The 13168-nt window shown below is 42.8% G+C and overlaps 1 protein-coding gene across 1 annotated transcript in view; it reads left to right on the top strand.

Annotated features, from left to right (window-relative positions):
• Positions 1-13168, top strand: part of SLC45A2 (solute carrier family 45 member 2) — a 33850-nt gene that overhangs the window by 3052 nt on the left and 17630 nt on the right. The window contains exon 3 of the mRNA XM_084627675.1: positions 8718-9040. Coding sequence (XP_084483801.1) covers positions 8718-9040 — 323 coding nt within the window. The remainder of the gene's footprint in view (positions 1-8717; positions 9041-13168) is intronic.

Here is a 13168-nt window from a genome sequence, read left to right as displayed (position 1 = left end):
ATATTTCATGTGTCCAGAAGTATTTTAGGATCAGATCAAGCAAGGATACAATCCTTGTGCCAAAAGGCACACAGTCTAAAGTCAACATAACACAGTGAATAAGGGTTATAATCAGTCAAGGGAGGGAAAGGAAGGACAATGGTAACAGTAAGATCACATTATGGGGTAAGTAACGGCATAGGAGGTCTGCCTGTATAGATCAGCTTGCAGGATCAGAGCCTTGTACTGTGTTAGCAAAACACATTTACCTTATGCTACTGATAATACTGTACAGTACTAAAAAAATAAGAGAATTTTAAAAATTCAAGGTAACTCCTGATCCTTTTGAAGTCAGCGGTAGCTTTGCTGTTGACTTCAGTGGAGACAGGATTTCATTTGCAACGTACTTTGAACTGCTTATGCTATTTATTTATTGTGGCAAGGCACCTTCTTGGTCTCACCAGACTCAGCTGTTTAGCCTTGGTGAGACGGGCTTGGGGTAAAACAGTCCCTCTTGGCTGCACAGGGGCAGTCCGCTCCTTCTCTCAGCCAGTCTTTTAGGTTGTTTTTTCTCCCTTATGGGACGGAATGCAGCCCCCCTCCTGGTGAGGCTTGCTGTTCCTTGCCTACTGGCAGCTTGACTCCCCCTCCCCCGCTTATCCCAACAATAGAGGGTTTAAAAAAAGGTCTCAGGCAGCCCTTAGTTGGAATCAGCTGATCCTAATTGATCTCAGGGAACTCTCTTCTCAGCTGAACCTGATTGACCTGTAGTTACCCCCCCCCCCCCTTCTGGTACTCCTATCCCTCCTGGGACTGTTTTCTACCCTGCCCCCCCCCCCTTGCAGCTGTCTGTCCTGAAAAAGAAAAGGAGGACTTGTGGCACCTTAGAGACTAACCAATTTATTAGAGCATAAGCTTTCGTGAGCTACAGCTCACTTCCTCAGATGCATATCGTGGAAACTGCAGCAGGCTTTATATATACACAGAGAATATGAAACAATACCTATTCCCACCCCACTGTCCTGCTGGTAATAGCTTATCTAAAGTGATTTCCAGCACAAATCCAGGTTTTCTCACCCTCCACCCCCCCACACAAATTCACTCTCCTGCTGGTGATAGCCCATCCAAAGTGACAACTCTTTACACAATGTGCATGACAATCAAGCTGGGCTATTTCCTGCATAAATCCAGGTTCTCACATCCCCCCCACCCCCATACACACACAAACTCACTCTCCTGCTGGTAATAGCTCATCCAAACTGACCACTCTTCAAGTTAAAATCCAAGTTAAACCAGAACATCTGGGGGGGGGGGTAGGAAAAAACAAGAGGAAACAGGCTACCTTGCATAATGACTTAGCCACTCCAAGTCTCTATTTAAGCCTAAATTAATAGTATCCAATTTGCAAATGAATTCCAATTCAGCAGTTTCTCGCTGGAGTCTGGATTTGTAGTTTTTTTGTTTTAAGATAGCGACCTTCATGTCTGTGATTGCGTGACCAGAGAGATTGAAGTGTTCTCCGACTGGTTTATGAATGTTATAATTCTTGACATCTGATTTGTGTCCATTTATTCTTTTACGTAGAGACTGTCCAGTTTGACCAATGTACATGGCAGAGGGGCATTGCTGGCACATGATGGCATATATCACATTGGTGGATGTGCAGGTGAACGAGCCTCTGATAGTGTGGCTGATGTTATTAGGCCCTGTGATGGTGTCCCCTGAATAGATATGTGGGCACAGTTGGCAACGGGCTTTGTTGCAAGGATAAGTTCCTGGGTTAGTGGTTCTGTTGTGTGGTATGTGGTTGTTGGTGAGTATTTGCTTCAGGTTGCGGGGCTGTCTGTAGGCAAGGACTGGCCTGTCTCCCAAGATTTGTGAGAGTGTTGGGTCATCCTTTAGGATAGGTTGTAGATCCTTAATAATGCGTTGGAGGGGTTTTAGTTGGGGGCTGAAGGTGACGGCTAGTGGCGTTCTGTTATTTTCTTTGTTAGGCCTGTCCTGTAGTAGGTAACTTCTGGGAACTCTTCTGGCTCTATCAATCTGTTTCTTTACTTCTGCAGGTGGGTATTGTAGTTGTAAGAAAGCTTGACAGAGATCTTGTAGGTGTTTGTCTCTGTCTGAGGAGTTGGAGCAAATGCGGTTGTATCGCAGAGCTTGGCTGTAGACGATGGATCGTGTGGTGTGGTCAGGGTGAAAGCTGGAGGCATGCAGGTAGGAGAGTGAATTTGTGTGGGGGGGTGGAGGGTGAGAAAACCTGGATTTGTGCTGGAAATCACTTTAGATAAGCTATTACCAGCAGGACAGTGGGGTGGGAATAGGTATTGTTTCATATTCTCTGTGTATATATAAAGCCTGCTGCAGTTTCCACGATATGCATCTGAGGAAGTGAGCTGTAGCTCACGAAAGCTTATGCTCTAATAAATTGGTTAGTCTCTAAGGTGCCACAAGTCCTCCTTTTCTTTTTGCGAATACAGACTAACACGGCTGTTACTCTGAAACCTGTCTGTCCTGAGTTTATCACATTATCTTTAGCCTTTTTCTCCTCTGGGATAATGAAAATCAGTGAAGTCGTTTTCACTTTTTGTTGATAGTCCCTTAAAGTTTTTGGTCTCGTGCTAACATGTTTGGGATGTGAGGACTGCAAAAGAATGTTTATTTGTTTAAAAACTAGCTTCCTTTGGAATTTTTTTCCAAGGCAATATTTCTATTGATCTTAGATTTTTCTGAAAGCTTGATTTACAAAAATTGTAGGCAGTAGTAGTAATAATCAAATAATTACATTCTGTGAAGCTTCTCATCTTCGAGTACATTACAAACATTAACTGATTCATGGAGACTCACTAATTACTAGGTATTGTCTCAGGAAAAAAAATGTGGTGTTTTTGGTTGAAATCATTTAACACAAAACTAGAGTAAAAGAAAATTCTACTCTGGATTTTAGCAGCCTCTAAAGAAAATAGACTCCTATCACACTACTCTGCAAAGGATTACACATTAATGTAACGGTACACAAATTTAAATGTTTACTCTGTCATTTTATAGAGTTTCTTTGCATACCTGCTCTTTCATTTTTGAGGAAATCTCTAGATTATTTTTTCTAACTTGAGTAGAGCAGAGGAGAAACCCCACATATTACAGTATCTAGCATATAGGAATATTGTAATGGTTAATGAGTTGGTGCATACTGGTGTTTTTTCTCTCTGGTTCAGATTAGTTAATATATTGTAGAGCTCAGTGTTGCCAGCCTTTACTCATACAGGCAATCCTTGCTCACACAGGCAGGCCATGGAAGTCAATGGGATTACTCATGTTAGTCAGAATTATTCACAGGAATGAGATCTGCAGGAGTCAATTTTGGTATTAAGAGCCAGACAGAATTCTAATTCCTCAATGATGATTAGGTTGAGATATTACAGTGTAAGATTGATCACAAGTTGGAGTACAGTCTCCCTTCTCCCATCCAGGAGTGGAGGGAAAATTAGTTAACTCGAGATGGACGTTTGTTCTTAGTAAAGGAAACATTGATTCCTTTTAACTGTGCACAGAATTGCCAACTAAAAAAAGGAAGGAGCGTTAATGAATGAATGGAAAAGCAGAACAGGCAGCAGAGAATATTAAACATCCCTGCTGTTTCATACTTTTCCGTGGGTAAAGAATGAAAATATCTTTTACTCTCTCAGTATATATGGCAAAGATTAGTATGAATAATCTCTGGACCAGCATTTTTTCTTCTAATGTTACTGTATTTCTAGACAGGTTTCAGAGTAGCAGCCGTGTTAGTCTGTATCTGCAAAAAGAAAAGGAGGACTTGTGGCACCTTAAAGACTAACCAATTTATTTGAGCATAAGCTTTCGTGAGCTACAGCTCACTTCATCGGATGCATGCAGTGGAAAATACTGTGGGGAGATTTTATATACATAGAGAACTAGACACGCAGTTACATGCCCTGTATCAGGTCTGAATCCATTTAAAAAAGGGTAGAGATACAAATAGATATGAAGGCCCTAAGCCTGCACTGGGATCTGCTTCGATCTGACTCCTCCTATGTGGAGTCCCAATAAGCTCAGTAGGACTCTCATACGGGCAAAGGAGCCTCTGACTGAATCCTGATGAAGGATCCAGCGTAGATACATTAGAAAGGAAAAATAACGAGGAGTACTTGTGGCACCTTAGAGACTAACAAATTTATTTGAGCATAAGCTTTCGTGGGCTAAAACCCACTTCATCAGATGCATGGAGTGGAAAATACAGTAGGAAGATATATAGAGAGAGAGTACATGAAAAGATGGGGGTTGTCTTACCAATTTTAATAAGACAATTCAATTAAAGTGGGCTATTATCAGCAGGAGGAAAAATCACTTTCATAGAGGTAATCAGGGTGGCCCATTTCAAACAGTTGACAAGAAAGTGTGAGTAACAGTACGGGGGGAAATTAGCATGGGGAAATAGTTTTTAGTTTGTGTAATGACCCATCCACTCCCAGTCTTTATTCAGGCCTAATTTGATGGTGTCCAGTTTGCAAATTAATTCCAGTTCTGCAATTTCTCGTTGGAGTCTGTTTTTGAAGTTTTTTTGTTGAAGAATTGCCACTTTTAAGTCTGTAATTGAGTGTCCAGGGAGGCTGAAGTGTTCTCCGACTCGTTTTTTAATGTTATAATTCTTGACATCTGATTTGTGTCCTTTTATTCTTTTCATAGAATCATAGAATATCAGGTCTGAAGGGACCTCTGGAGGTCATCTAGTCCAACCCTCTGCTCAAAGCAGGACCAATCCCCAACTAAATCATCCCAGACAGGGCTTTGTCAAGCCTGACTTAAAAATATCTAAGGAAGGAGATTCTACCACCTCCCTAGGTAACGCATTCCAGTGTTTCACCACCCTCCTAGTGAAAAAGTTTTTCCTAATATCCAACCTAAACCTCCCCCACTGCAACTTGAGACCATTACTCCTTGTTCTGTCATCAGCTACCACTGAGAACAGTCTAGATCCATCCTCTTTGGAACCCCCTTTCAGGTAGTTGAAAGCAGCTATCAAATCCCCCCTCATTCTTCTCTTCCGCAGACTAAACAATCCCAGTTCCCTCAGCCTCTCCTCAAAAGTCATGTGTTCCAGTCCCCTAATCATTTTTGTTGCCCTTGGCTGGGCGTTTTCCAATTTTTCCACATCCTTCTTGTAGTGTGGGGCCCAAAACTGGACACAATACTCCAGATGAGGCCTCACCAATGTTGAATAGAGGGGAACGATCACGTCCCTCGATCTGCTGGCAATGCTCCTACGTATACATCCCAAAATGCCATTGGCCTTCTTGGCAACAACGGCACACTGTTGACTCTACTGTTTTGCGTAGAGACTATCCAGTTTGGCCAATGTACATGGCAGAGGGGCATTGCTGGCACATGATGACATATATCACATTGGTAGATGTGCAGGTGAACGAGCCCCTGATAGTGTGGCTCATGTGGTTAGGTCCTAAGATGGTGTCCCTTGAATAGATATGTGGACAGGGTTTGCTGCAAGGATAGGTTCCTGGGTTAGTGTTCTTGTTGTGTGGTGTGTAGTTGCTGGTGAGTATTTGCTTCAGGTTGGAGTGCTGTCAGGTCAATCCTCACTTACAATCTCCCAAGGTCTGTGAGAGTGAGGGATTGTCCTTCAGGATAGGTTGTAGATCCTTGATGATGCGCTGGAGAGGTTTTAGTTGGGGGCTGAAGGTGATGGCTAGTGGCGTTCTGTTACTTTCTTTATCAGGCCTGTCCTGTAGTAGGTAACTTCTGGGTACTCTTCTGGCTCTGGCAATCTGTTTCTTCACTTCAGCAGATGGGTATTGTAGTTTTAAGAATGTTTGGTAGAGATCCAAGAATGCTTGGTAGGTATTTGTCTCTGTCTAAGGGATTGGAGCAAATGTGGTTGTATCTTAGAGCATGGCTGCAGACAATGGATCATGTGATGTGTCCTGGATGGAAGCTGGAGGCATATAGGTAAGTATATTGGTCAGTAGGTTTCCAGTATAGGGTGGTGTTTATGAGGCCATCGCTTATTTGCACTGTAGTGTCCAGGAAGTGGATCTCTTGTGTGACTGGTCCAGGCTGAGCTTGATGGTGGGATGAATATTGTTGAAATCCTAGTGGAATTCCTCAAGGCTTCTTTTCCATGGGTCCAGATGATGAAGATGTCATCAGTGTAGCGCAAGTAGAGTAAGGGTGTTAGGGGACAAGAGCCGAGGAAGCGTTGTTCTAAGTCAGCCATAAAAATGTTGGCATAATGTTGGGCTAAATTCATTGATGTTTACGAATGCATTGAAATTCCCAGAAGGAAGGCCCTTAAAGAAGTGAAAATGTAATTTATTTGTTTGTGGGTTTGAACCTGGCACCTTCAGTTCTTAACCCAAGTCTCCACTGCTTGAAGTCAGTTTAATTTCTTGTTATTCTTACACAGGTGAAATTCTGGCATTACTGAAGTCAATGGAAAAACTCCCACTGAATTCAGCAGGGCCATGATTTCACTCAATGTGTCCATCCCTGTTAGTGTTACCACATTAGCTCCAGAAGAGGCGGTTCTTGCTTTTAGCTCTGAAGATCTTGGTTTCAAACCCGGCTGCTGTCCCAATTAAGTCATCTTATTTATTTCTGTCATAAATATAAAGGGAAGGGTAACTACCTTTCTGTCCACAGTGCTACAAAATCCCTCCTGGCCAGAGGCAAAACCCTTTCACCTGTAAAGGGTTAAGAAGCTAAGATAACCTCGCTGGCACCTGACCAAAATGACCAGTGAGGAGACAAGATACTTTCAAAGCTGGAGGGGGGCGGGAACAAAGGGTCTGTCTGTCTGTGTGATGCTTTTGCCGGGAACAGATCAGAAATGCAGCTCAGAACTCGTGTAAAAATTTAGTAAGTAATCTAGCTAGAAATGCGTTAGATTTCTTTTGTTTAATGGCTGGTAAAATAGTTGTGCTGAATGGAATGTATATTCCTGTTTTTGTGTCTTTTTGTAACTTAAGGTTTTGCCTAGAGGGATTCTCTATGTTCTGAATCTGATTACCCTGTAAGGTATTTACCATCCTGATTTTACAGAGGTGATTTTTTTACCTTTTCTTTAATTAAAAGTCTTCTTTTAAGAACCTGATTGCTTTTTCATTGTTCTTAAGATCCAAGGGTTTGGGTCTGTGTTCACCTGTACAAATTGGTGAGGATTTTTATCAAGCCTTCCCCAGGAAAGGGGGTGTAGGGTTTGGGGGGATATTTTGGGGGAAAGACGTCTTCAAGTGGACTCTTTCCCTGTTCTTTGTTTAACACACTTGGTGGTGGCAGTGTAGGGTTGAAGGACAAGGCAAAGTTTGTACCTTGAGGAAGTTTTTAACCTAAGCTGGTAAGAATAAGCTTAGGGGGTCTTTCATGCTAGTCCCCACATCTGTACCCTAGAGTTTAGAGTGGGGAAGGAACCTTGACAATTTCAATAAAAATCAAAAACTGAAAGGGAGACTAAACACACATGTAGATCTAAGTGCCTGCGTGCCACAGGGCATGAAGTAGCAGCTGCCAATACAGCCTTTATTTTAATGGGTGGTTTTTGTTTTCCCCTTTGTTAGCTGTGTGGTGTGACTGCCTGTGTGGTAGCAAAATGCAGTGGAAGGAAGCGGCTGCTGGAGCAACAACTGATTATTAAAAACATATCCTCGCACTTCTGCAACTAACTCACCATTTAGGAATGTGATGGATACAATGCTTATTGTGCTAGTATTAGATTTAATTCAGATCATGGCACTCTCAGTCTACAGGACTGGGGCTGAATGGACCATAGGGAATGATCTCCCATCTCAGCCTCTTGAAATGCTCCCTCCAAATCAGGCTTGAAGAACATTGGGGTGGGGTGTGAGGGAGCCTGTACTGCTTATGGGAGGACTTTGTACCCAGGGCTGTCAATTCAGCATCTCTTATGAACATTAAATCATTTCATTTTTTAAAAACAACAACAAGCTATTGTGTAAGCATTTGGATTTCTATATCCAGACGAACTAGAATTTAGGAAGCTGTTTCATGTCATGACTTGATAACTATCTATGCCAGGGTGTGAATGAGTCCAGAGCCCATGGCCTTGTGGTTGCAGTGTCTGGTGGTCACCCCGCCTTGTGGTTGTAGTCTCTCATGGTCACCCCACCTAGCGGTTGCGCTAGGGGAGTAGGGGAACCTTGGCCCTTCTGCTCCACCAGGTTCCAATCCAGAGCCCTGCAAGGCCTGTCCCATGCCTTTTACCCTGGGGTGCCTCCCTGAGTCACTTCCTAGCTCCCCCTTCCCTGCAGCAGGCTGCAGTTTGTCCTGGCAAACCTCATGTCCTACCTCATGGGTTGCCCACCCATCTCCAGCCCATAAGAGCTACTGCCCCCTGACGCTCCTCCTCCCGGTCTGGGTCTGGCTGCGTCATCCTCCAGAGCTGGTCCTTCCCCCTGTTCTGTTCACCCCCAACTGAGCTGGCCAGCTCCCCTTTAAACCCACTCACCACCAACGGAGGAGTGGGGCCTCCTGAGCCCAGAACTGCTCTTGAATCCTTTGCTGTCCCGTGAGGGGTTTATACACCCAGTCACACAGGGATTCACTAAAAGCTCTAATTTCTTGTGATGCCGGGAATTCCCTCATAGATATTGTGACATCTTAATAATAATTCTTCAGTAACTTATTAGAGGTTAGGTTTTTGCTTTGTTTTTACTAAATGACAGTGGAGTTTTCTTTCTTTCTCTCTCCAGGTCTGGGTGGTGCCCTAGGTTACCTAACAGGTGCTATGGACTGGGGGAATTCTGTACTAGGAAGATTTTTGGGATCGGAATTCCAGGCGATGTGCATCATTGCGGCTTTGGTTTTCCTAATCTGTCTTACTGTACACTTGTGCAGCATTCCCGAAGCCCCTCTCAGAGATGACAGTACAGAAACTAAGCTCTTGCTGAAAGTGGATGGACCCTCTGCGTATGGTTCCATCGAGAGTGTCAACAATGGTTATCTAAAACCAGGATATGCTGAAAAAAAGACTTTATCTGAGTTGGGGAAATCCACCGAAACACCACAGACACAGGTAATTGTTTTGTAGCCGGTAACATTCCATTTGGGGAAGGTCATAGCCATACTACAAGCCTGGAGCCTATGATGCAATGGCAGGTGACGTGATCAGCAAGACCCTCAGGTCCTCTAGAAAAGTAACATGGAAGCAGTAGCATTCTTCTAGAGAGAGTTACTTTTCTTCAGTTTGTCATTATCAGCCAGATTGGTGAAAACTACAGGACAGGCAGCATTGTTTAGTGCTTAGGGAAGGCAACTGAGGAGCAGGAAATCTGGGTTTTCTATTCTAGACCCTTCCATGGATTAATTATATAAGATCAGGCAAATTTCTTAGCCACTGTTTCCCAATATTTCTCCAGATGAGGTTAGCAGTATACCACTTCATAATGAGCTTTAACACCATACTGTGTAGAAAGAACTAGAAACCCAGCTGCGCTCCAATACCTATGAACAGCTCCTGTTGAAGTCAATGGCACATACACATGGAAGCACCAAAGGCAAAATACCTGTGTTCACTGCTCTAATTAAGTATGGTATTCAGATCTTGGAAAAGTAAATCCTGGCAATACTGATTGTGTTGTAATTGCTCCTCAATCAGACACACCACCTGTGAGTCAGTGGCAAACAACTGGCTGCTGCGTTTTGTTACTTAGGGGCTTTATCCCTATCCCTTCTCCAGTGTTCCCCAGGCGGGAGCGGGTGCTGAAGGGTTGTAAATTGGCACCTGCATTTTGTACATTGCATTGAGGCATTTTTTCAAGCCAAGGCAACTGGGAAAATCGCTGAGATGATTCTCTCTGAAAACCATGGGACTATTGTATCTCCAGCATAATGCTAGCCAAGGGAGACAGGCAGGCTTTTGTTTTTGCTGTTACATTGACTACAAGTGTTCAGAATCCTCATTGCATTCTTGTGGTACCCTAGGAAAATGAAATGCTCATCTGTGTGTTTGTTCCTAACCACGGGTACTGAGTTAGTGAGCTGCTTGTTTTGCTTCCATTCTGTGTAAGTGTCTCTGGTTTAAATCTTTGGAAACTAGCTAAATCCTGTGGCCAAAATGTTCAGATCCGGGTGCTTAAAGTTAGGTACCCAAATCCTCATTTAGGTTCCTAAATAAAAGTGGCCTGATTTTAGGTGTATTACTATTTGTTTATATTCCGCTAGCACCTTGAGGCCCCATTGTGCTAGGAACTGAATGAACATAGAATGGATGATAGGCCCTGCTTGGAGGGAAGACAAAAAGAAAGAGACAAACAACAAATAAGTAATTTGTCAGAATTATGGAACTTATACATTACAATGTCTCCCGGCTTTACCCCTGCCATCCCTTTAGCCCAGCTGCAGCAGTCAACATCCTTCACCGCCATTGCTCACCAGAGTGTCCAAGGTGCCAAACACCCACCACTCCCTTTGGCCACAGAAGTGCTCAGAAAGGGAGATTTATTGAGAATAGAGAAAGCGGGTCACGTAAGAACATGATAATCAAGCTGCATAATACAGCTAGCCTCTCACCACACAAGCTAATGCCAGTGAATCAATCACACATGATACTTCAGAAAAACCAACCTGTCTTTTCTTGCTGTTTCACTGTCTTCCTCTCTAACCATTCAGTTGAGCAGCTTGCCAGAGACCCAGATGCTGGTATTGAGGGTCTTGTGTCTCTGTGTCATCTTCCTTTCCTCCACCTGACTCATAGCATTCTTATGCATCTCATGTTTCTTTGATGTGCCTGGCTTAGCAGTATCAGTCCAGACACCCTCGCCTTGCCACAGATGTGTGTACCACTCCAGTGCCTCCCTAGAGACACATCTTCTGTCTGTCTCATGCCATATCCACTGAATGTTTTCCAAGTTCATTTACTACCACTGCTAAACCACTTAGCTTCCTATTGTTCTGTCCCCCTTTTATATTTTATTTCTAAACAAGCACCACTTGAGGCTCATATTTGTTCTAGTCTAAGGACCATGCTCTTGCATATTTATTGTCTCTGCAAGAGGTATCAACCTGAAGCCAGGTTGGTGTGCTTTCAATGAGACAGGCTTGGATTATCTTTGCAATTCCCTCTTCAACTGATTTGTGTTCTATATCAAATATAAATTGACGTTGCTGAAAGCTTCTGTGAAAATTTGTGAGAGTTCAACACCGATCCTTGAACGACACTAAAAAAAACCCTACGTTTACAAAATTGGAAATACTATATAAACTAAAAAAGCACTTGCAAATTGCTTTATAAAGACCTTTCACTAAAAGAGAAGCAGTTCTGTTAACATAATTTTTGCAAAAAGCAATTACTTTGTTTTTTAAGGGCTACCAGTGAATTAGCTAATCTAATTAATGCTGGTGTGTTGTTCCAAGATTAGATACCTTAAAAGCAATCATACACTTTCAGTATTTATTATGAATCTTTTGACTAAACTCATGGTTCTTCATGGTGATTGAACTGTGTCAAGGTTCCTTCCCCACTCTGAACTCTAGCGTACAGATGTGGGGACCTGCATGAAAGACCCCCAAGCTTATTCTTACCAGCTTAGGTTAAAAACTTCCTCAAGGTACAAACTTTGCCTTGTCCTTGAACCCTATGCTGCCACCACCAAGCGTTTTAAACAAAGAACAGGGAAAGAGCCCACTTGGAGACGTCTTTTCCCCAAAATATCCCCCCAAGCCCTACACCTCCTTTCCTGGGGAAGGCTTATAAAAATCCTCACCAATTTGCATCGGTGAACACAGACCCAAACCCTTGGATCTTAAGAACAATGAAAAAGCAATCAGGTTCTTAAAAGAAGACTTTTAATTAAAGAAAAAGTAAAAGAATCACCTCTGTAAAATCAGGATAGTAAATACCTTACAGGGTAATCAGATTCAAAACATAGAGAATCCCTCTAGGCAAAACCTTAAGTTACAAAAAGACACAAAAACAGGAATATACATTCCATTCAGCACAGCTATTTTAACAGCCATTTAACAAAAGAAAATCTAACGCATTTCTAGCTAGATTGTTGACTAATTTTTTACAGGAGTTCTGAGCTGCATTTCAGATCTGTTCCCGGTAAAAGCATCACAGACAGACAGACCCTTTGTTCCCCCCCCCCTCCAGCTTTGAAAGTATCTTGTCTTCTCATTGGTCATTTTGGTCAGGTGCCAGCGAGGTTATCTTAGCTTCTTAACCCTTTACAGGTGAAAGGATTTTGCCTCTGGCCAGGAGGGATTTTATCGTTCTGTATACAGAAAGGTGGTTACCCTTCCCTTTATATTTATGACAAACTGTTATAATATGAATTAGACATCTGGACTGAATGCTTGTCCTCCAACTCGTTGCCAGATCGTTTAGGGCCTGCTTCTGTAACCCTTAGCCATAATGAGTAGCACTTATCCCCATGAATAATCCCATTGACTTCAAATTGATTTCATTGAGACCTGCTGAGTGTTTGGTGCTTTCGAAAAACAGGTCACATTTAGGTGCATGTGATGGGGCCCCATGGCTCCTGTCCTCTTTGCTTTGCACAGACTGCTCAGAGACCTTTTCTATAAAAGATACCACGGTGCAGTTTATTTAGTGTTTCACTCCACCATCTTTCACATACTACTGCAGTCACTGTATTTTACAATGGTATCCAGCTTTGCCAACCCTTCTGCAAAAGGTGGGGGAGAGGGGAAGATGTCTCCTCCCCAAGAACTCCAATTTGCCTGCCACCCCGCCCAACCATTCACATGAAAGGGCAGATTTTGGCCCACTTAAGTTTTTTAATTAGCTACAAAGATTTCAGGAGAAACATAAGTGAGGGAAAGATTATTTTAGCCAAACCTAATTGCCTAACCTTTGGCTGTTTGGTAAATTCATGGGTTTTATTATTTAGTGCCCACCAATACAGTGCTCTGCATTGTACAAACAAATAAACCACGGTACTGATGCCTATAACATAAAGTCTATTTCAGATTCACATAAAACAGTTTTTGTAGGTGGACTGTAAGAAAACCTCTCTTTGTAAATGGTCTTGTAGTTATGGCATTGGACTGGTACTCAGGAGATCTGGGTTCAGTTCAAGCTTTGCCACAAATTGTGTAAGCTTGGGCCAGACATTTAATCTCTCTGTGCCTCAATTCTCCGTCTGTCAAATGGGATAATAATATTTCTTTCTCCCACCAT

Source organism: Lepidochelys olivacea (genome assembly GCF_965140295.1).
Source record: "Lepidochelys olivacea isolate rLepOli2 genome assembly, chromosome: 5".
In the NCBI taxonomy this organism is placed as follows: domain Eukaryota; kingdom Metazoa; phylum Chordata; order Testudines; family Cheloniidae; genus Lepidochelys; species Lepidochelys olivacea.
The sequence above is the reverse complement of the archived record's forward strand: the minus strand, read 5'-3'. Positions and strand labels throughout refer to the sequence as shown.